The sequence below is a fragment of the Mobula birostris genome, chromosome 2 (assembly GCF_030028105.1).
Source record: "Mobula birostris isolate sMobBir1 chromosome 2, sMobBir1.hap1, whole genome shotgun sequence".
Lineage (NCBI taxonomy): Eukaryota > Metazoa > Chordata > Chondrichthyes > Myliobatiformes > Myliobatidae > Mobula > Mobula birostris.
Genome location: NC_092371.1, coordinates 11313142 through 11337318, shown reverse-complemented (window position 1 = coordinate 11337318; position 24177 = coordinate 11313142). Strand labels below are relative to the sequence as shown.

The window sequence follows — 24177 nt, the reverse complement described above, 5'->3', positions numbered from 1 at the left end:
CGACTCAGTGATGCCCACGACATCATACCGACCAATCTCTAATTGTGCCACGAGTTTCCCACCTTATTCTGAATGCCATGCGCATTTAAATGCGGCACCTTCAGTTCTGCATTCTTCGTCCTTTTGAATTTTGCCTCTGTGGTACAACATCAGCTGGCAGGTGTAACTATACTTATATTCCATCTGAAAGCATGAACATTGATTTCTCCAACTTCTCCTTCTCATCTGTCCATTACCTCACTCTAATGCCCCTCCTTCCCTTTCTCCCGTGGTCCACTCTCCTCTCCTATCAGACTCCTCCTCCTTCAGCCCCTTCCCTTTTGAAAGTTCAAAGTAAATTTACTACCAAAGTATGTATACCACAAGTTCATTTTCTTATAAGCATTCACAGTAGAATCAAAGAAAAATTACACAAAGACTGACAAACAACCAATATGCAAAAAAACATAATAATGATAGTAGAAATAAATAATAACAAGAATGAGTTTTGGAGTCCTTCAAAGTGAGTCTATTGGTAGTGGAATCAGTTCAGTGTTGAGATGAGTGAAGTTATCTACCCTGGTTCAGGTTTTCCACCTATCACCTCCCAGCTTCTCACTTCACCCACCTTCCCCCTCACCTGGTCTCACCTGTCACCTGCCAGCTTCTCACTTCATCCTCCCTCCCCCACCCACCCACTTTCCCCTCATCTGGTCTCACCTGTCACTTCCCAGCTTCTCACTTCATCCTCCCTCCCCCACCCACCCACCTTCCCCCTCACCTGGTCTCATCTGTCACCTCCCAGCTTCTGACTTCATCCTCCCTCCCCTACCCACCCACCTTCCCCTCACCTGGTCTCACTCTTAGCCCTTCCTTTCTCGTCCTGATGAAGAGTCTCAGCCTGAAACATCAGCTGTTTATTCCCCTTCATAGATGCTGCTTGACCTGTTGAGTTCCTTCAGCATTTTGTGTGTATTATTCTTGTAAGTATTTTAATTAGTAATAGTTTATTTTTATATAAAAAGTAAACTCTGTCTATGCAGTCATACTATGCAGTATTAAGCAAAAACATGCAGTGGAAGGTCAGCACTCGTTATTACTAGTAACAAGATGTAGGGGTTGTGAAGGCTAGTTTTGTTCAAGTTTATTGTCATCTGACTGTACATATATACAACCAAATGGATCGATGTACCTCTGGACCATGGTGAATCCACAATATATATCACACACGGTACATAAAACAAAATATTAGCACAAATAGGTTAATAAAATATAATTCAAAATGCACTTAGTAAAGTGCGGCACAGGTCAGCGTCCTAGTGATGAGGCTTAAGTGGCGGCAGGGTATTCATCAGTCTCACGGTCATGAAGAAGAATCTGTTGTAATGGGAGAAGTGGTGGCCTTCCAGTTGTAAGCAGAGGAATCCAGGTTAGGAAGTAACTTGCTGAAACTATGTATGGTAATATTTTGTTAATTGGTTGATTATTGTCATATGTACAGTGAAGAACTGCTGCTTTGCATGCCATCCGGACAGATCATTCTGAACAACGTACGTTGAGATAGTACAAAAGGATAAAGCATTAACAGATTACCAAATAGTTTTACAGTTGCAAGGAAGGTGCAGTGCAGAGAGACAAAGTATTGGTAATGTAAATACAATGTTGGAGGAACTCAGCAGATCAGGCAGCATCTATAGAAATGATGTTTCAGGCTGAGACCCTTCAACATGTCCGCATGAGTCTTTACAAGTATTGATATTGTTCTGTTATTGTAACATGTGCCAAGATACAGTGAAAAGCTTATATACTGTTTAAGACCGTAAGATGTAGTGGTACAATTAGGCTATTTGGGCCATCGAGTCTGCTCCTCCATTTCCCCTCAGCCCCACTCTCCTGCCATATACATAGAGCATATGTCACTGAGATTAACAGGCTTGCAGTATAAACTCATTTACACAGATCGTCATACATTAAGCTAGAATAAGGTAACAATGACAATGCACAATGAAGTGTAAAAGATGCCAAAAAAGTGTAGTGCAGGTAAATGATAAAGTGCAAGATCGTATCATACGAGACATCCCTGCGAGAGTCTGATATCAGGGGGGTTGAAGCGGTCCTTTTGCGTGGTGGTACATGCTTTCAGGCTTCTGTGTCTTCTGCCCAACAAAAGAGGAGAAGAGAGAATGTCATGCATGGTGGGCTTTGATTATGTTGGCTGCTTTACTGTGGCTGCGACAAGTATTGGAAGTATCCATGGAGGGAGGCTGGTTCCTGTGACATGCTGGTGAGGTAGATTAGGAGATTGAGTTCATCTTTAAAAAGAGTCCATTTGAAAAATCTGGTGACATTTGGGATGGCCCATGAGCGGAGTGGTGTGTGTTTTTAAGCTTTTCTCCCTTCTGCCTGATGGAAGGGGAAGGAGAAGAGAGAATGATCCTCGATCGGAGAAGGGATCCTCGATTGTCAGCTGCTTTACTCAGCGGGAAGCGTAGATGTTGTCAGTGGAAGGGTGGCCAGCTTGTGTGATCGACTGAGCTGTGTCTCTTAAGGTCTCTACTCTCTAAGGTGCACTTGTAAAATCTGGTGAGCGTTACTGGGGCTGTGCTGAATTTCCTTAGCCTTTTGAGGAGGGAATGCTACATTGAGCTCAAATGTTATCTCTGATTCTCTCTCCACGGATGCTGCTTGGTATGCTGAATACATAGAGTTTAGCAGGCTTGCAGTATAAACTCATTAACAAAATAAATTAAAAGCAGTAGTTTTGAATGTGTATGTTTAGCTACATTAGAGTTGAAGGTTTATTTTTCTTCCTTGTCCCAGATACAACAGCCACGTGGACAGGCAGCAGCACGGCTGCCTACACTCCGAATATTGGGCCCCAACAAAATGGACATGGGCAGCACCAGCCATCGCTTCATCACCCAAGCCATTACTGTAAGTCTCTGAGTGAGAGGCAAGCTGGATAAATATACAGCTCTGTGTCGTAGATCTCAACAAATCCGAATGTACAGTGCAGGCACCAAATTCTTAGTCAAGACAGTTGTTGCATTAAATCATATTGATAAGAGAGAGCAACACACACAAAATGCTGGAGGAACTCAGCAGGTCAGGAAGCATCTATAGAGGAGAATAAACAATTGCAATTTCGGGCCAAGTCTCTTTATCAGAACTGGAAAGGAAGGGGGAGAAGGAAGTGCAATGAATTGTAATTGATTAGAGAGCTTAAGGTAAAGGAACCCTGAGGAGACGGTGATTATAATATGACAATATTCATCCTGCAATTTAAGGAGGAGAAGCTGAAGTCAGATATATCAAAATTTCAGTGGAGTAAAGGGAATTACAGAGGCACGAGAGAGGAGCTGGCTAAAGTTGGTTGGAAAAGAACATTGGCAGGGATGACGACAAAGCAGAATTTCTGGGAGTAATTTGGAAAGTTCAGGATATATACATCCCAAAGAGGAAGAAACATTTTAAAAGCAGGATGACACAACCGTGGCTAGCAATAGAACTCAAAGTCAGCATAAAAGCCAAAGAGAGGCCCTATAATAGAGCAAAAATTAATGCACAGTTAGAGGATTGGATAGCTTTTAAAAACCAACAGAAGATAACTAATAAAGTCATAAAGAAGGAGAAGATAGAATACAAACGTGAGCTAACCGATATACTAAAGAGGATACCAAAAGTTTCTTCAGATACATGAAGTGTAAAAGAGAGGCGAGAGTAGATATCGGACCACTGGAAAACCATGCTGGAGAGGTAGCAATGGGGGACAAGGAAATGGCAGATAAACTGAATAAGTATTTCGCATCAGATCAGTCTTCACTGTGAAAGACACTAGCAGTGTGCTGGACGTTCAAGAGTGTCGGGGATAGAAGTGTGAAATTGCCATTACCAGGGAAAAGCTGCTTGAGGAACTGAAAGGTCTGAAGGTAGATAAGTCACGTGGACCAGATGATTTACAGCACAGGGTTCTGAAAGAAGTGGCTGAAGAGATTGTGGGGACATTATTATTGAACTTTCAAGAACCAGTTAATTCTGGCATGGTTCCAGAGGAATGGAAAATTGCAAATGTCACTCCACTCTTCAAGAAGAGAGAGGCAGAGGAAAGGAAATTATAGGTCAGTTAGTCTGACCTCAGTAGTTTGGAAGATCTTGGAATCAATTAATAATGATGTGGTTTTGGGGTACTTCGAGGCGCATGATAAAATAGGCTGAAGAGAGCATGGGTTCCTTAAGGGAAGATCTTGCCTGTCAAATCTGTTGGAATTCTTTAAGAATAGCAAGCAGGATAGACAAAGGTGAATCAGTTGTTGATGTTGTGTACTCTTCAGAAGGCCTTTGACAAGGTGCTACACATGAGGCTGCTTAACAAGTTAAGAGCAAGTGGTATTACAAGGAAGATTCTAGCATGGATAAAGCAGTGGATGATTGGAAGGAGGCAAAGAGTGGGAATAAAGGAAGCCTTTTCTGGGTGGCTGCCAGTGACTAGCGGTGTTCCACAGGGAGCAGTGTTGGGACTGATTCTTTTTAATGTTATGTCAATGATTTGGATGACAGAATTGACAGCTTTGTGGCCAAGTTTGCAGATAATACAAAGAACGTTGGAGAGACAGGTAGTTTTGAAGAAGTAGAGAGGCTACAGAAGGGCAGGATAAGTTAGGAGAATGGGCAAAGAAATGGCAGATGGAATAGTGTTGGGAAGTGTATGGCCATGTACTTTGGTGGAAGAAATGAAAAGGTGGACTGTTTTCTAAATGAAGAGAAAATTTAAAAATCTGCAGTGCAAAAGTACTTGGGAGTCCTTGTGCAGGATTCCTCAAAAGTTAAGTTGCAGGTTGAGTCTGTGGTGTGGAAGGCAAATGCAATTAATTTCAAGAGGACTAGAATATAAAAGAAAGGATGAGACTTTATAAAGCACTGGTGAGGCCTCACTTGGAGTATTGTGAGCAGTTTTGAGTCCCTTATGTAAGAAATGATGTGCTGATCTTGGAGAAGGTTCAAAGGAGGTTTACCAAAACGATTCCGGATTGAATGGCTTGTCACGTGAAGAGTGTTTGATAGTACTGGGTCTCTACTCATTAGAATTCAGGAGAATGACGGGTGACCTCATTAACACCTATCAAATGTTGAAAGGCCTCAGTAGAGTGGATGTGGAGAGGATGTTTCCTATGGTGGGGGAGTCGAAGACTAGAGGACACAGCCTCAGAATATAGAGGTGTCCTTTTAGAACAAAGATGAGGAGAAATTTCTTTAGCCAGAGAGTGGTGAATCTGTGGAGGCCAAGTCATTGGGTATATTTAAGGCAGAGTTTGATAGATTCTTGATTAGTCAGGGCATGAAGGGATACTGGGGGAATGCGGGAGATTGGGGCTGAGGGGAAAAAGGATCAGCCATGATGAAATGGCGGGGCAGACTCGATGGACTAAATGGCCTAAATATCATCTTGTCTTTGGAAGCCAGAATAAGAAGGTTGGGGGGGGGGGGTGGTAGAACAAGCTGGCAGGTGATGGTGAAACCAGGTTGAGGGGGAAGGAGGAGGATGAAGTGAGAACCTGGAAAGGGTAAAGGGCTGAAGAAGGACCTAATAGGAGAGGACAGTGGACCATGGTAGATAGGGAAAGAGGAGGGGAGGTGATGGGCAGGTGAGGAGAAGAGAAGGGGAAAGAGGGTGAACAAAAAAGGTGGGGGCGGTGAAATTACCAGAAGTTGGAGATATTGATGTCCGTGCCATCAGGTTGGAGGCTACCCAGACAGAATATGAGGTGTTGCGCCTCCAGTACAAGAGGCCATGAATTTGGCCTCATTATAGCAGTGGGGGAGGCTATGGACAGATATTTCAGAATGAGAATGGGAAGTCGAATTGAAGTGGATAATCACTGGTGATCCTGCCTTTTGTGGTGGACAAGGCAAAGGTGCTCAACAAAGTGGTGAGGCAGCACTTTAAGTACTATGTGCAGTTTTGGTCTGTCACCCTTCATAGGAACAGTGTGGCTAAGATGGAAGGAGTGCAGAAAAGATTTATGAAGATGTTGCCAGGACTGGAGGGCTAGTTCTCCCCTCAGGGAGAAGTTGCCCATGCTAGATCTTCATTCCTTGGAACAAGGAATGAGGGGCAACCTCCTGTCCATTGGAGGCTCCATACCAAGCTCTGTATGTACACCTACAGAATTCGTGTCCCTGGGGCGCCACAGTGGCGTTGCAGTTCGTATAATGCACAGGCAATTGGGCTCAATTCCGCTGCTGTCTGTTAGGGGTTATGTTCTTCCTGTGACCGCCTGGGTGCTCCAGTTCCCTCTCAGACTCCAAGGTTTAGGGTGACAGGTTAATAGGGTCACATGCAGGTTAATTGGGGGCACAGGCTCATTGGGCTAGAAAGGCCAATAAAGAAAAATAAATTCGTAAGAGTCTTTCATGGTATACCAAATCTCCTCGAACTCCTAACAAAGTAGAGCCGCTGCCATGCCTTCTTGGTTGGGGTCAAAGAGCCTGTATCTGTGCTGTATTGCTTTGTGACTGTTAGACACTTAAATCCTCTGCATGTCAGCTCTGTGATACTTAATTATACGCTCAGTGGCCACTTTGTTAGGTACACCTAATGCAAGTATCTAATCAGCCAATCGCGTGGCAGCAACTCAGTGCCGAACAGCATGCAGGCACAGTCACGAGGTTCCGTTGTTGTTCAGACCAAACATCAGAACGGGGAAGAAATGTGATCTCAGTGACTTTGACCGTGGAATGCTTGTTGGAGCCAGACAGTTTATGAGTATCTCATAAAGTGATCTCCTGGGATTTTCATGCACAACAGCCTCTACAGTTTACAGAGAATGGTGTGAAAAACAACAAAAGCATCCAGGGAGCGGCAGTTCTGTGGGTGAAAATGCTTTGTTAATGAGAGAGAATGGCTAGACTGCTTCAAGGTGATGGAATGTGACAGTAACTCAAATAACCACGCTTTCCAACAGTGATGTGTTGAAAAGCATCTCTGAACACACAACATGTCGAATCTTGAAGTGGACGGGCTGCAGCAGCAGAAGACCAGACCGGGTTCCACTCCTGTACCTAATAAAATGGCTACTGATTGTATAAACACAGCCTTATGATAACAATCAAACTTTTATCTATAGTTTATTCTATGTGCAGTTCTCCTACACTGTTTGTATCAGGAACTTTGTTCTTGTTACATATAATTGCTATTCTGTAATGTCTCATTCGGTCCGATTTTTGCTTTAGTCACCAAGATATCTTGCTTTGCAGAACGATGTAGTTTCCTGTGCTTATCATCCACTGATTATAGCGGTCTGTTTGTCCAGCACATTCTGTGATTAGTCTGACAAAAATAGCTAACGTAACCATGGCATTGTGGTTAATCCTGGCACAGGGTGACGTGGTGGTGTAGCAGTTAGTGCAGCCTCTTCACAGCGCCAGGTAAAACCGGTCAGGGTTCAGTTCCTGCCACTGTCTGTAAGGATAAACGCGAGGTTCTGCAGATGCTGGAAATCCAGAACAACATGCACAACGCTGTTGGAACTCAGCAGGTCAGGCAGCAACTGTGGAAATCAATGAACAGTCGACGTTTTGGTCGAGATCCTTCAGGACTGCAAAGGAAGGGGAAAGATGCCAGAATAAAAAGGTGGGAGGGGGAAGAAGGAAGGAGGACAGCTAGAAGTTGATGGGTGAAGCCAGGTGGGTGAGAAAGTAAAAGGGCTGGAGAAGAAGGAATCTGATGGGAGAGGAGAGAAGACCAGGGGAAAAAGAGGAGGGGCACCAGGTGGAGGTGATAGGCAGGTGAGGAGGTAAGAGGCTACATTGGGGAATAGAAGAAGAAGGAAGGAGAAATCGTTGTTCATGCCATCAGTTTGGAGGCTATCCCAGACAGAATTTGAGGTGTTGCTCCTCCAACCTGAGTGGCTTCGTTGTGGCAAAAGAGGAGACCACGGACCGACATGTCGTAACGGGAATGGGGATAGGAATTAAAATGTAAGTGGGAAATCCACATTAGGTGAATGGAGTGGAGGTGCTTTACTGCTGAAGTTTATTGTCCAATGCTCATTGATCCTGGGTGGCCCTAGACTGGCTGTGTAAGGACAGCAAGTTTCCATGCCTTAAGGACAACAGTGAACTGCATGGGTTTGCATGACAGTCCAGGAGTCCCAGGTGATGGGGGTTCTTTCTGAGGCACCACTCCTTGAAGGTGTCTTGGATACAGTGGAGGCCAGTACCCAAGACAGAGCTGACTAACTTTACAACTTTCTGTAGCTCTTTTCGGTCCTGTGCAGTAGTACCCCCCTCCAGACAGTGATGCAGCCTGTCAGAATGCTCTTCACACTACATTTATAGAGGTTTTCAAGTGTTTTAGTTGACAAACCAATTCTCTTCAAACTCCTAATGAAATATAGCCACTCACACCTTCTTTATAGCTACATTGATATGTTGGGCTCAAGTTAGATTCCCTCAGATCTTGACACCCAGGAGCCAGGAACTTGAAACTGCTCACTCTCTCCACTTCTGATCTCTCTGTGAGGATTGGTTTGTGTTCCCTTGTCTTACCCCTCCTGAAGTCAGCTCTTTCGTCCTACTGACATTGAGTGCAAAGTTTTTGCTACAACACCACTCAACTAGCTGGTATATCTCACTCCTGTACCCCCTCTCGTTTCCATCTGAGATTCTACCAACAATGGTTGTATCATCAGCAAATTTATAGATGGCATTACCCAACCACACAGTAACGGGGATGGAGGGAGTAGAGCAGTGGGCTAAGCACATACCCCTGAGGTTCACCAGTGTTGATCATCAGTGAGGAGAAGAGATTATCACCAGTCCAATGTGGTCTTCTAGTTAGGAATTCGATGATCCAGTTGCAGAGGTAGGTACAGAGGCCCAGGTTTTGTAGTTTATAGATCAGGTCTGTGGGAATGGTGGTGTTAAATGCTGTGCTATAGTCAATGAATGACATCCTGACATAGCTGTTTGTATTGTCCAGATGATCTAAGGCCGTATGAAGAGCCACTGAGATTGCGCTTGCCATGGACCTATTGTGGCGCTAGGGAAATCGCAGTGGGTCGGGGTCCTTGCTGAGGCAGGAGTTGATTCTAGCCATGACCAACTTCTGAAAGCATTTCTTCACCGTAAATGTGAGTGCTACTGGGCAATAGTCAATAAGGCAGCTCACACTACACTTCTTAGGCACTGGTATAACTGTTGCCCTTTTGAAGCAAGTGGGAACTTCCAACCATAGCAGTGAGAGGTTGCAAATGTCCTTGAATACTCCTGCTAGTTGGTCGGCACAAGTTTTCAGAGCCTTACCAGGTACTCCATTGGGGCCTGCTGGCTTGAGGTTCACCCCCCTTAAAGACAACCTAATATTGGCCTCTGAGAGAAAGATCACAGGGTTATTGGGTACAGCAGGGATCTTCACAGCTGTAGTTATATTTTCCCTTTCAAAGCAGGCATAGAAGGTGTTGAGCTTATCTGGTAGTGGAGCATCGCTGCTATTCATGCTATTGGGTTTCGTCTTGTAGGATGTAATGTCTTGCAAACCCTGCCAGAGTTGACATGCATCCAGTGTCACCTCCAACTTCACTCAGAATTGTTTCTTCACTCTTAGAAAAGCCCTCCACAAGTCATTCCTGGTTTCCTTGTAATGGGTCACCAGTCTTAAATACCACAGATCTAGCCCTTGGCAGATGACGTACCTCCTGGTTCATCCATGGCTTTTGGTTTGAGAATGTACGGCAAGTTTCCGTAGGCATACAATCATCCATACAGGTTTTAATGAAGTCGGTTTCAACTGCAGCATGCTCATCCAGATTTGAAGATGAATCCCTGAATATAGTTCAGTCCACCAATGCAAAGCAGTCCTGTAAGCGTTCCTGTGCTTCCCTTGTCCATACCTTCCCGGTCCTCACTGCTGGTGCTGCAGTCTTCAGTCTCTGCCTATACTCAGGGAGTAGAAGTACAGCCAGGTGCTCAGACTTTCCAAAGTAAGGGCGTGGAATAGCACGGTAAGCACTTGGTGGTGTAACAGTGGTCCAGTGTGTTGTTTGCTCTGGTACAACAAGTGAGTTGTTGATGGTAATTGTTTAGTGAGTTTTTCAAGCTGGCCTGGTTAAAATCCCCAAAAATGATGGTGGAAGTGTCAGGGTGTGCTGTTTGATGCATGTTGATCCTTTTGTTCAGCTCATCTAGAGTCTGTTCGACATTGGTCTGAGGTGGAATGTACACCGCTACCAAAATGATCCCACGGCAGGTAAAATGGACGGAACTTAATTGCGAGAAATCCCAGGTCTGGTGAGCAGAATTGGGACAGCACTGATACATTTGTACACCAAGAGGACTTGATCATGAGGCATACACGTCCATGTCTGCTTTTGGGAGACTCGACAGTCCTATCCTGATGGTGTATAGTGAACCTGTCGATCTAAATCGCTGCATCCGGTATGGAGGGGGAATTCCGAGAAACAAAGGATGCACGTAGTCCTGATGTCCTTCTGATAAGGCACCCTATCTCTGAGATCATCAATTTTATTTACTAGAGATTGTATGTTTACCAGCAAGACAGTCTGTATTGGGAGTCAGTTGAAAACACGTTTTCTTAAACGTATTGTATGCCTGACCTCAGCCACGTTTCCTACAAGGGATCCGGAGAGAGATAAGGCCTCAGTCGGCATTGTTTCCATCAGTTTTAAGCAGCGGTAGTTTATTCAAATCCATTAAAATCTTTATTAACTGTACAGACCTTGGAAGTAGATGTGATTCTCATCTGCATTGGGCTGTCAGGCAGCATCTATGGAGAGGAATAAACAGTCAGCGTCTTGGCCCCAAACATCAACTGTCAATTTCCCTCCATAGAATCTGTCTGACCTGCTGAGTTCCTCCAGTGTTTTGTGTTGCTCAAGAATTCTTAAAGAGATTAGCTTTGTTTGTCACTTGTACATCAAAACATACAGTGAATTGTGCCCTTTGCGACAATAACCGGCAGAGTCCGAGGATGTGCTGGGGGCAGCCCACAAGTGTTGCACTGCTTCCAGCGCCAACAAGGCATGTCCATAACGCTCTAATCCTAACCCGTACATCTTTGGAACGTGGGCCTATGTGGTCATGGGGAGAGTGTACAAACTCATTACAGACTGCAGTGGAAATTGAGCCCCCATCATTGATAGCTGGTGCAGTAAAGTGATGCACTACCCCTGCTCTTGTGTTTAGCTCTTACTGAAGTCTACCTTGTTAATGGAAGCACGCTATGTGATCTTGTTTTCCTTCAGGTCAGACGTCACAGCCGGGGGTGATGCCGTTTCTGCTGCGACATGCTGCCTCGACGGCACAGACGCACACAGCGCATAATGGTGAGTGACTTCTGACCTGTCCTTTGAAAGGGCTGCCTGCAGAAGTGTTGCAATCCTTTGGCACAAAAATAGTACAAAGAGATGGTAACTGTTTAAAGGAAACTAAGGGTTTTGTTACTGGAAGAAAGATAAATTATGTTTTAATTGTATTTCAGAAGCAAGTGGAATTTAATGCAGGGAAAGTCATGGAGGCTATGGTCCAGGTGCAGATCAATGGGACTAGGAATTGAATGGAATTGACTTTATTGCTTGCATCCTGGTGTAAAAAATCTTTGTTATGTCTCCATCTAAATGTGCAATGTCCAATTTATAGTCATTTGTAATAAATAGTATGTACAACAGGACAGTCAGTATAACATAGAAATACAATTGTATCATTGTTAATTAATCAGCCTGGTGGAAGAAGCTGTCCCAGAGCCTGTTGGTTCTGGCTTTTATGCTGCGGTATCGTTTCCTGGATGGTAGCAACTGTAACAGTTTGTGGTTGGGGTGACTCAGGTCCCCAATGATCCTTCGGACCCTTTTTACACACCCTGAATTTGTAAATGTCCTGAATCATGGGAAGTTCACATCTACAGATGTGCTGGGCTATCGACACCACTCTGCAGAGTCCTGCGATTGAGAGAAGTACAGTTTCCATACCAGGCAGTGGTGCAGCCAGTCAGAATGCTCTCAATTGTGCCCCTGTAGAAAGTTCTTAGGATTTGGGGGCCCACACCAAACTTCTGCAACTGTCTGAGGTGAAAGAGGCACTGTTGTGCTTTTTTTCACCGTACAGACCATGTGAGCTCCTCGGTGATGTTTATGCCAAGGAGCTTAAAGCTGTTCACCCTCTCAACCCCAGATCCATTGATGTCAATAGGGGTTAGCCTGTCTCCGTTCCTCCTGTAGTTCACAACCAGCTCCCTTGTTTTTGCGACATTGAGGGAGAGGTTGTTTTCTTGACACCACTGTGTCAGGGTGATAACTTCTACTCTGCCTTCCAGGTAGAATTGTAGATCTGCACAGACTAGAGGAGGCATAGGACCTGTTCCTGTGCTCTATGACTATGACTCTAAGTGTGTGGTGTTGCACTTTGGGAGGACAGACCAGGGTAGAACATACACAATGAGCAGTGGGGCACTGAGGAGTGTTGTAGAACAGAGAATACAGGTCTATAATTCCTTGAAAGTGGTGTCGCAGGTAGACAGGGCTGTAAAGAAAGCTTTTGTCACGTTGGCCTTCATAAATCATTGTATGAGTACAGGAGTTGGGATGTTCTGTTGAAATTGTATAAAACGTTGGTGAGGCCTAATTTATTTATTTATTGAGATACAGTGTGCAATATGCTCCTCCAGCCCTTCAAGCTATGACGTCCAGCAACCCTCCGATTTTTAACCCTAGCCTAATCATGGGAGAATTTACAATGACCAATTAACCTACCAACCGGTGCATCTCTGGATTGTGGGGGGAAACTGGAGGACCCAGAAGAAACCCACACAGTCACAGAAGAGCGAACAAGCTCTTTCCAGACAGTGGCGGGATTTGAACCAGGGTCACTAGTACTGTAAAATGTTGTGCTAACTACTACCATGCCACCCCAAAATTGAGTATTGTGTGCAGTTTTGGTTACTTAACAACATGAAGAATATGAATAAAATTGAAAGAGTACAGAGAGATGAGAGCACCGAGGAAGGAATTCAGCACCGCACCAGGCTCCGGCTGAGCTGTGGCCTCCGTTGGTACTGTGTGGTATCAGTGCTCTTAAATTCGAAACCCACGCAGACTTTGATAATCGCCTGCTTTAATATACATTATATTCACATTTTATGCAATTCTTGTCTAACAACCTCTGACCCATCAGCAGGAGGTACCGTAGCATTGGGGCAAGAACTGTTGGGATGGGAAACAGCTTCCTCCCCCAGGCTATAAGGCTACTGAACTCCCTGTCTCCACCCAGGTCTCATAGCGTATAAAGTACCAGTAGCATTTTACTGTGTACTTTCTAACTTGTATCATATATGCAGCTTACTATTTGTTAATTTATTTGTGCTAATATTACTTTGAGTTGTGTGTGAGTTACATGTACTGTGTTCTGCACCTTGATCCAGAGGAACATTGTTTCATTTGATAGTCCACGTGTGCATAGTTGAATGACAGTAAACTGAAGATGAACTTGAACTCAGTTAAAATAAATAGGTTTGAGCTGGCATTTCAAAGTATCATCTGAATCTGCATCCCTTATAGTTTTAGGTATTGGGTTTCACAGTTTAGGAGCGTAGTTTTTAAGAAAGAAGCTGGCCTGCCATTTATCTTTTGAGGAAGATTCTGATTCTGAATAAAGTGCAAGAGCTGCAGATAATGTGCAGACCAGGCAGACACTGTTGTGCATCTTGGGCTGGAGGAAGGTTGTTTCATTTGGCCTTGTACACGTGTACTGAACTTGAACACTGTGTTAAAACCTGTTCAGTTGTGTCACTGAAAGTCATAAGGTATAGGCCAATTGGCTCATTGAGTCTGCTCTGCCATTCCATCATGGCTGATTCATTATCCCTCGCAACCCCATTTTCCTGTCTTCTCCCTATAACCTTGATACCCTGATTAATCAAGAAACTATCAACCTCCACTTTAAATATACCGATTGACCTGGCCTCCACAGCCACCTGTGGCAATGAATTCCGCAGATTCACCACCGTGTGACGAAAGCAATTCCTCCTCATCTCTGTTCGAAAAGGACATCTTTCTATTCTGAGGCTGTGCTCTCTGGTCCTAGACTCCCCCACTATAGGAAGCATCCTCTCCACATCCACCCTGTCTAGGTCTTTCAATATTCGGTAGGTTTCAGTGAGACTCCACCTTATTTCGGACAACTCAGAGTCGGACTGTGGTCGGGCATGGCAGGGAGAGTTTTCTTCCTTCTCCCGTCTGCGTGAGATGTGGGACTTTCGAGAGACTTTGAACTTTTTTACCGTGCTCACGGCCTGTTCTTCATCAAATTATGGTATTGTTGCACCGTTCTAACTATATGTTATAATTATGTGGTTTTGTTAGTTTTTCGGTCCTGGTCTGTCCTGTGTTTCTGTGATATCACACCGGAGGAATATTGTATCATTTCTTAATGCATGCATTACTAAATGACAATAAAAGAGGACTGTGTGTCAATCTAATCTAATCTAATCTCCAGCAAGTATAGGCTGAGAGCCATCAGACACCTCGTATGTTAACCCTTTTGTTCCTGGGATAATTCTCATGAACCTCCTTTGCATCCTGTCCAATGCCAGCACATCCTTTCTTAGATGAGGGACTCAAAACTGCTCACAGCACTCCAGGTGAGGTCTGACCAGTGCCTTCAGTCAGTATCTCCCTCTATTAGAAAGTATCTCAAATTACTATGAAACAATCGTGCTTAAGCCAGTGCTAGCACTTGCCACAAAACAGTTTTTCCTTCATCGATGGGCTTTCAAGATCAAGTTTATTGTCATTTGACCATACACATATGCAGCTAAATGAATCATCTTTCTTCTGGGGCCAAGGTACAAAACACGGTATATACTGTGTAGTCTTCTCTGACGTTCTCCAGCAGAAATCTAGGCTTAGAACGACTTGTCGCAGCGGGGCCTGGGTCCTAGTGCAAGGTTTGGACAATTTAAATGCTGGGTCAGATTGTGTTGGGCACGTGGCCAAGTGGTTAAGGTGTTCGTCTAGTGATTTGGAGGTCGCTGGTTCGAGCCTCAACTGTGGCAGCGTGTTTGTGTCCTTGAGCAAGGCACTTAACCACACATTGCTCTAATGTCTGTGCGAGGAGTGGCGCCCCACACAGACTTCCAATCTGCGCCATGAAAATGCCCGATGCAAGCCTCTCATGGTCTGAGTCGACGTTCCCCCCCCTCCCCCCAGATGGTCTGGGGAGCTCCTATAACCGTGATGCTAAGGCTGTGAGACTGCTCCCCGCTACTGTGCTTTGTGTCTGTGAACCTTATTGCAATTTACCATGCTAACATGATGAACTGACTGCCAAGGCTTTACGGCTACTTGGGGATTTCAATTTTGGGGCTCAATTTGGTTTGGAATGTTGTTTTCGCTCACTTCTATTGTTGGAATGATTTGTTTTGATTTTTCCCCTCTCTGGGCACTGGGCTTGGTTTTATTTTTTAAAACTAGGTTCTTTCAGGTGCCTTGCTTTGTGACTATCTGTAAGCAAACAAATCTCAAGGTTGTATAATTCTACATTATTTGAAAATAAATGCACTTTTGAACTTTGATTTAGACACACACAGCTCATGTAGCTATGATAAAGCACAATGTAATCGCAAAATAATATTAACCCAGGTCCTGTGTGTCATGGCCTGAAGACTGATGTTGTCCTGGAACCACGTTTCTGTAAGGATAATAAACACGCAGCAGCTCCTCGTCTCATGCTGGATCAGTCACAGACGTAGTTAATCCGGTTTGTTTTCCAGGGAGTAAACACTGGAGAGCAGTATTGATGGGTTAGCCTTTTAACCTAGCACAGATTAAAGCACTCACTCCACTTCCTCTGCCTCCTTCCCTGGGTATAACACAAAGTTTACAACACTTTACTTCATTTCAGGATCTTCGCATCACAATGGAACATCCTATCAGCAACCCATTTCCAACCATCCAGGTAAGAGTGTTCTCAAAATACTCAGCACCCCTCACTGACCTGTATGTCCTCAGCCCTCTCCGTGGCTAGAGGGACATTGTCTCATTCCACCTGGTTTATCTACAGCCCCGTGAGGTGAATATTAAATTTTCCAGTTTAACTTAGCCTAACTTCTCCATGTTTCTTTCTTGCTCCCAGTTCTCCTGCCACCTCCTGTCACCCAGTATTTTCTTTGTTTCTTTTCTACTGTCTGTGCCCCATCCTCTGACCTATCACTCTGATTCCCATCCCCACCAACCTACACCCGACCCCCCCCACCCAAAAAATAGCTCTAGAAAACTTGCCCGCAAGGATATTGATCCTCCCGGAGTTTGGGTGTAACCTGTACACTTTGTACAGGTCTAATCTTCCCCAGAAGAGATCCCAGTGATCCACAAATTCAGAGTCATTCCTCTGCCCCACCTGGAAGCATCTGCTCATCATCCCTCCCATATCGGATTCCATATTATCTTCATTACTTCATCAGATTCCAGCAGCATCTTGTGTCTCTGCTTATCACAGCAGCCTCTGTCTCTACCTACCCGCTCCTGTCCCCTCACCTGGATCCATCTACCCCCTGTAGCTCTCTCCTTGTCTGTCTCTACCTATCCCCTCCTCTCCCCTCACCTGGCCCCATCTCCTCTTTTAGCTCTCAATTCAATTCTCTACTACACACCAATCACTGTTTCCCAACTCTTACCCTCTCCTCTCCCCTCACCTGGCTCTATCTGTCCAATCATCTCCCTCCTCACCTGGTTCCACCCGTCACCTTCCAGACCCTGCCTCACTCTTCTTTCTTCCCTCTTGATATCGGCCATCTCCCCTCTACACTCTCAGCCCAAAACAGCAGCCATCCATTTCGCTATGCAAATGCTTCTTGACCCGCTGAGTTCCTCCAGAAATTTGTATCTTGTTCGTGATTCCCGTATGCTTTGTATCTCCAAATAATAAATAACAGCTCCATGTCAGCCTCTCCCCATCCCAATAATCCTATGTTGCCATCAAATCCTTCTTTTCCTTTCTCCCGTGTGTTTATCCAGTTTGTTCTTAAGGTGCATCTCAGCTGTACCTTGTGCTGACAAGTTCCATAATCTCTACATTCTCGTTAAAGAGCTTTCTTTCCATCATTAAGACCCCTCCCCCATCACTCCAGTACCCCCAGCACCCAGAACATGCCCTCGTCTCATTGCTACCATCCAGGAGGAAGCAGAGGAGCCTGACTCAACGTGTTAGGACCCTATCAGATTTCTGAACGGACAGTGCATCCATTACTAACTGTATTTCTTTTCTCTTGCTCTCTTTTTGCATTGCTTACTTAATTTAAAATTGTGATATTTATTTCTCATTTTAATTTATCATTCTTTTATTATGTATTGCAATGTACTGCTGCCACAAAACAAGTTTTATGACAAATTGTCAGTGATGTTAAGCCTGATTTCCGATTTGAATTTGTGGATTTTTGTCTTTCCCTTGGGGTCTGTCACTTGTCTTAGAACACTTTCTCAGTGTTGATCCTTTCAAGCCCTTTACAAAGAGCAGAAAATGGTGGAAATTCTCAGCAAATCAGTCAGCAGCTATGGATAGAGAGAACTGGACCTTACGTTTTAGGAAGGATGTGGAAGCTTTAGAAAGGGTGCAGAAGAGATTTAGCAGGATGCAGCCTGGGTTACAGTACCTGCCTTATGAGAAAAGGTTGAGTGAGCTTGGGCTTTTCTGTTTGGAGCGAAGAAAGATGAAAGGTGACTTTATAGATATGTGTAAAATGATGAGGCATAGTTCAGGTGAACAGCCAGAGACCATTTTCCAGGATGGAAATGGCTAAAATGAGATGGGGTGGTTGGTGGAAAGCATAGAAGGGATGTCAGAGGCAAGTTTTTCTCACACAGAGGGTGGTGGGTGTGTGCGACACCCTGCCAGGGGTGCTGGTAGAGGCAGATGCATGAGGGACATTTAAGAGACTGAGATGAAAGAGAGGGCTTTGCAGAAAGGAAGCGTTAGATTGATCTTGGAGTAGGTTAAAAGGTCGGCATGATATCGTGGTCGAAAGGCCATAACTGTGTTCTACTGTTCTATGGTCTTTGTTCTCTCATTGGAAATGGTCAAGGTGAGGCATTGCTGCAGTCCAAGCTTTACCAAGGAGGTAACTTGCGCGATAGTGTGGTGCTATCACAGTGCCAGCGACCCTGCTGCGAGTTTGGACATTCTCCCCTTGACCGTGTGGGTTTCCTCCCACATTCCAAGATGTACAGGTTTGATGGTTAATTGGTGACATGGGTGGCGTGGCTCACTAGGCCAGAAGGGCCTTTTACCGCGCTGTATCTTTAAGTAAAATAAACTATGGAGGATGTTGGATGTGGAATAAGCTGCCATAGGAAGTGGTAGAGGCAGGTAGCATTGGGTTTAAAAGGCATTTGGACAGGTGCATGGAAAAGGAAGGTTTAGAGGGATATGGGCCAAACGCAGGAAGATGGGACTAGTTCAGGAAAGTTCCTTGGTCAGCATAGATGAGTTGGGCCTGTTTCCAGGCTGTATAACCGTTGTCAGTAGTGTATGTTCTCTGTTTGGACTAGCTTTCTTTTCCCTGTTCACCTTTGATTGCTCCATCTGCCCCATCCCCTCTTCTGTAGGCCCTGAGTTCTGGTGTTCCATCACCTACTTTGAGATGGATGTGCAGGTGGGGGAGATGTTCAAAGTTCCCTCCAGCTGCCCGGTGGTGACCGTTGATGGCTATGTGGACCCGTCAGGAGGAGATCGCTTCTGCCTCGGTCAGCTTTCAAACGTACATAGGACTGACACCAGTGAGAAGGCCAGGTTAGTGTAACTTCATGCATGGCTGACTTCACCAATTATTAGTCCCAAATCCCATCCTGGATAATGCACCGTGTTGCCTCTGTACATACAGTCACAGAATTACAGCAGGGAAACATCGTCTGTGCCGACCACCAACCACCCACTCACACAGTATAGGTTCAAGGTGAGAGGAAGGAGTTTTAACGGGAATCATTTTATTTCTATCAAGATACAGCACAGTATCGTACCAGGAGATAACGGAGGGTAGAAGCTATCCTTGAATCTGGTGCTATATGCTTCAGGCTTTTGTATCTTTAGCCATTTGGGAAAGGGGAGAAGAGGGTGGAGTGGATGGGGTATTTGATTCTGCTGGGGCTTTACTGAGGCAGGAACAAGTGTAGACAGAGGCTGGTTTCTGTGATGTGTCCACAACTCTGCACTTTTTTGTGGTTACGTGCAGAGTAGTTGCCTTACCAATCCATTATTCATCCAGACAGAATGCCTACTTTGATGCATTGAAAAAGGTGGTAAGAGTTGTTGTGGATATTCTGAATTTCTTTACCTTCCCGAGTAAGTAGAGGCATTGGTGCGATTTCTTGGCCGTGACGTCAGGGTGGTTGGATCAGGACAGGTGCTTGTCGATGTTCATTCATGAACACGAAGCTCTCACTCCCACTGGATGTGTTTTGAAAGGTACGCCTGAGTGAGCTGAAGCTGAGCACCGTTTCCCTTTGGTGATGTTACAGGCTGCACATTGGCAAAGGAGTCCAGCTGGAGTGTCGGGGTGAGGGTGATGTCTGGATGCGATGCCTGAGCGACCACGCTGTATTCGTGCAAAGCTACTATTTGGATCGAGAGGCGGGGCGGGCACCCGGAGACGCGGTACATAAAATCTATCCTGGCGCGTACATCAAGGTGAGGGGACATCCCGAGAGGAGACCAGAGCCTCGCGTGATTCCCGAAGGGACCAGAGGGCTTATGACAGAACTTAGAATACTACAGCACAGTACAGGCCCTGGGGCTCACAATATTGTACCGACCCCTTAACTACTCTAAATGAGTCTAACCTTCCCTCCTGCTCAGCCCTCCATTTGTCTTTCATCCATCTCTAGTTGCAGAACAGGATAATTACTATCAAAGCACATACATGTCACCATATACAACCTTGAGGTTCACTTTTTTGTGGGGATTCATAGTAAATACAAAGGAACTAATTAGATCAGACAGACAACCAACGTGCAAAAGAGAACAAATTGTGCAAACACAAAATGGGAAAAAAACACCAAAATAATAAATAAATAAATAATATTGAGTTGTAGAGCCCTTGGAAGTGATACCTATAGGTTGTGGAATCAGTTCAGTGTTGTGGTGAAACTCAACCACCACTGACTCTCTCTGCCTTCCCTCTGAACACCCTTCCAACTTAACCAGGACTAGTGTATACAACTACAATAGTTGGCAGAGCTATAATGAGCCGAGGGGCCTGTTCCTGTACAGTATGACTGAATCTGTGACATTCCAAGCTGAAGACTGGTATATACATGCATTTGTTCTTTTCTTCTGCCCACCCCACTGATCCACTTTCTGGCCGTCCGCCTTTTCCCCACAGGTGTTTGACTTGCGTCAGTGTCACCGGCAGATGCAGCAGCAAGCGGCCACGGCGCAGGCGGCCGCCGCAGCACAGGCCGCGGCTGTAGCTGGTAACATCCCAGGGCCCGGATCCGTGGGAGGAATCGCCCCCGCTGTCAGTAAGTAGCCACTTACTCTTGCGCCCTAATGCAACGTCTCTGCAAAAAAAACTCCCCAAAATCTAACTCCCAGCTGAAAACATAAATCAGAAACCCTCTCCTGGGTGTATTGGTGTCCATAAAGAACCATGACTTATTTACGTCAAAACCAGCATATCTACTGCTCGTTGTGTTGTACATAATTGTCTACAGAGTCTTACAACCATAAGACTAGGAGCAGAATCAGGCCATTTGGCCCACTAAGTCTGCTGTCATTTGATTCTACCCGATTTATTTTCCCTCTCAACTCCGTTCTCCCCATAACCTTTGATACCCTTATTAATGATCTCTCTACCTGCACTTTAACTGCACCCAATGAATTGGCCTGTACAACCATCTGTGGCAGTGAATTCTACAGATTCACCAGTTTATGGCTAAAGAAATTCCTCCTCATCTCCATTCTGAAGAGATGTCCTTGTATTCTGAGGCTGTGCCCTCTGCTTCTAGACTCGCCACTCCAGGAAACATTCTCAAGGCCACTCTGTCTAGGCCTTTCAATAGTTGATAGTTTTCAGTGATATCCCCCCTCCTTCTAGTACTGGCCCCAGAGCCATCAAACACTCCTCATACGTTAACCCCTTCATTCCCGAGATCATTCTTCTAAACCTCCTCTGGACCCTCTGCAATGGCAGAGCACCCTTTCTTAGATACAGGTTTCAAGGGTTTTCCTTATTGACCTTGAGTGGTAGTGGGTCAATGAACGGATCTATCTATTTATTTGTACAGTTTTGCTTACCTTTTATTTTTTTGTATATTGTTTCCTGGCTCTGCTTGAGGATGTTTCTCGTTGGCGCTTGGTAAAATCGGGATTTTTTTCAGTTAAAAGCAACTCCCACAGAAATGGAAATTGATAACTGAATAATTGGTAGCCAGAGTATGATTTGGCACGGACTAGTTGGGCCAAAGAATATACTCTGATAAACTATAGAGAGTGCAGAAAAGAGGATGCTGGAGGCCTTGAGTTATAAGGAGAGGCTGGGGACGGTTTTCCCTGGTGTGAAAGGGCGTGAAAGGGTTTGAGGGATGACCTTGGAGATAAAATCAGGGGAGGTGCAGACCTTTTCCCCAGGTAGAGGAGTCTAAAACTAGACAGCACAGGTTTAAGGAGGACCCCCCTCCAAAGTTTCCACATCCTTCCTATAGTGAGGTGACCAGAACTGAACACAAGCCAAGCAACTGTGGTTGACCCAGGGTTTTATAGAGAGGCACGGAAATAGGTTAGATGTAGGATATGGATCTAGTGTGGGCAAGTGGGTGAGCAAAAAAAAAAGATCTGTATGAAGGAGATGGGCCAGAGGGTCGGTTTCTGTGCTGTACAAAACTCAGGCAAGGGTGACGGTGGCTTGCTGATGAATTCGGGCAGAGTTTGGGGAGGTGGGTGCAACATTAATTAGGCAAAGTTTGGAAGAGAGATTGGGTCTACAGGTAGGGTAAAGGCTGCAGAGCTTGAAGTGAGGGGTTAGGCTGAGAGGGGAGGGAGGGGGCCAGACAGTGAGGAGGGAGCGAATGGGGCAGCCACAGGCTGAGGGGCAAGGGCAGACCCTGAGGAGCGAGGGCGAAAGGGAGTCGGTAAACAGAGCGGTGCAGGAGCAGACAGTGAGGGAAAGGGGATGGGTTATGTGGTGGGGAGGGGGAGGCAGTGAGGACGGGGAGGTTGGGGAGCAGTGAGAGAGCCGGTGATGGAAGGGGGGGGTAGAGGTTTGAAAGGGCAATGGTGGGGTGTGTCGGGTGGGTAGACGGGGCATACGGTGGTGTCTGTGCATCTGGCCCTGATGTGGGGTCAGTGTGCTGAGCTGGGCAGCAGTTGCCTTCTGTGTTTGGCTCCACGAGTTTATAGAACATAGAACATAGAATAGTACAGCACAGTACAGACCCTTCGGCCCACATTGTTTTGCCAACCCTCAAACCCTGCCTCCCATATAAGCCGCCACCTTAAATTCCTCCATATACCTGTCTAGTAGTCTCTTAAACTTCACTAGTGTATCTGCCTCCACCACTGACTCAGACAGTGCATTCCACGCACCAACCACTCTCTGAGTAGCAAACTTTCCTCTAATATTCCCCTTGAACTTCCCACCCCTTACCTTAAAGCCATGTCCTCTTGTATTGAGCAGTGGTGCCCTGGGGAAGAGGCGCTGGCTATCCACTCTATCTATTCCTCTTATTATCTTATACACCTCTATCATGTCTCCTCTCATCCTCCTTCTCTCCAAAGAGTAAAGCCCTAGCTCCCTTAATCTCTGATCATAATGCATACTTTCTAAACCAAGCAGTGTCCTGGTAAATCTCCTCTGTACCCTTTCCAATGCCTCCACATCCTTCCTATAGTGAGGCGACCAGAACTGGACACAGTGCTCCAAGTGTGGCCTAACCAGAGTTTTATAGAGCTGCATCATTACATCGCGACTCTTAAACTCTATGCCTTGACTTATGAAAGGTAACACCCCATAAGCTTTCTTAACTACCCTATCCACCCTATTGCAGAGACAGCGGGGGGGGGGGGTGTGCGGAAAGGAGGGTGTTGAATATTAATGCTGAGTAGCATCTGTGGGCGACAGGACCCTGAGGGTCCAGCACCTGACATTGGGATGTGGAGGGAGTGGTGCTCTTACTTCCTGTTCTTCCACTGAATCTGCCAGTCCACTCCTCTCCTCACCCCTGTATATTTCAGGTCTCTCGGCAGCCGCGGGCATTGGCGTCGATGACCTGAGGCGTCTCTGCATTCTGCGGCTGAGCTTTGTCAAGGGCTGGGGTCCAGACTACCCACGGCAGAGCATCAAACAGACTCCCTGCTGGATCGAGGTACACCTCCACCGCGCCCTGCAGCTCCTCGACGAGGTCCTACACACCATGCCTGTCACCGACCCAGGATCTGTCAACTGACTCCGGCCACCTACCCCGTCTGCTTCCCACCCTTTGGTGCCGAACTCTGTACACTACTCATTCAAAGCCCGGCGTCTGATGCAATATAACTTTATTTTTATATGTTTTATCTTATTTCTTATTTACTATGTCACACTACATCCACGAACTGAGGGGACTCTCCTCCCTAATACCTGCAAGATTTATTTATTCAGTCTTTCTGATTTGAACTCAGTAAAATATCATTTTGCAGTGGGACACTGGAGCAAGAACTCTCTGCTTTTCCAGACTTCCTGTGTAACCAGGACAAGAAACATCAAACTTATCAATTTTCATTGGTGTAATAGATGCTGTGTTTTTTTTTATATATATAATTATTTTCCCCTTAGTTACGCTGAAGGGGATTTTTAAGACCTCTTTGTTCTTTTATCAAATGTCACTTTAAATGTGCAACTTTTCCTGTTCTTGAGATGAGACTTCAAAAATCTGTTTTTAAAAGTATCCAATAAGATCGTCCGTTATCCTTGCCGTTCTCCTGTTTTTATTCTGATCTAAATGAAGGGTGTGTATGAACAAGAGATACTGTGGATGCTGGAAATCTGGAGCATCCCACAAACTCAGCGGGTCAGGCAGCGTTTCAGAATCAGGTTTATCATCGCTGACATACACTGGGCTTACCACTTCATTAGGTACCTCCTGCCACGGCTGTATGTAGCCCATCCATTTCGAGCTCGTCTACACACCGTTGCTGTAACACATGGTCATCTGCGTTACT

General features: G+C 45.4%; 1 protein-coding gene across 2 annotated transcripts in view; it reads left to right on the top strand.

The window, feature by feature from the left end:
* Positions 1-23934, top strand: part of smad10a (SMAD family member 10a) — a 105900-nt gene extending 81966 nt beyond the window's left edge. For both annotated transcript variants that reach the window (XM_072282914.1, XM_072282906.1), the window contains exons 7-13: positions 2800-2913; positions 11241-11321; positions 15892-15945; positions 18591-18774; positions 19500-19668; positions 20363-20501; positions 23212-23934. In XM_072282914.1, the coding sequence (XP_072139015.1) occupies positions 2800-2913; positions 11241-11321; positions 15892-15945; positions 18591-18774; positions 19500-19668; positions 20363-20501; positions 23212-23423 (953 nt within the window). In that variant the 3' untranslated portion in view covers positions 23424-23934. The remainder of the gene's footprint in view (positions 1-2799; positions 2914-11240; positions 11322-15891; positions 15946-18590; positions 18775-19499; positions 19669-20362; positions 20502-23211) is intronic.
* Positions 23935-24177: the final 243 nt, after the last annotated feature.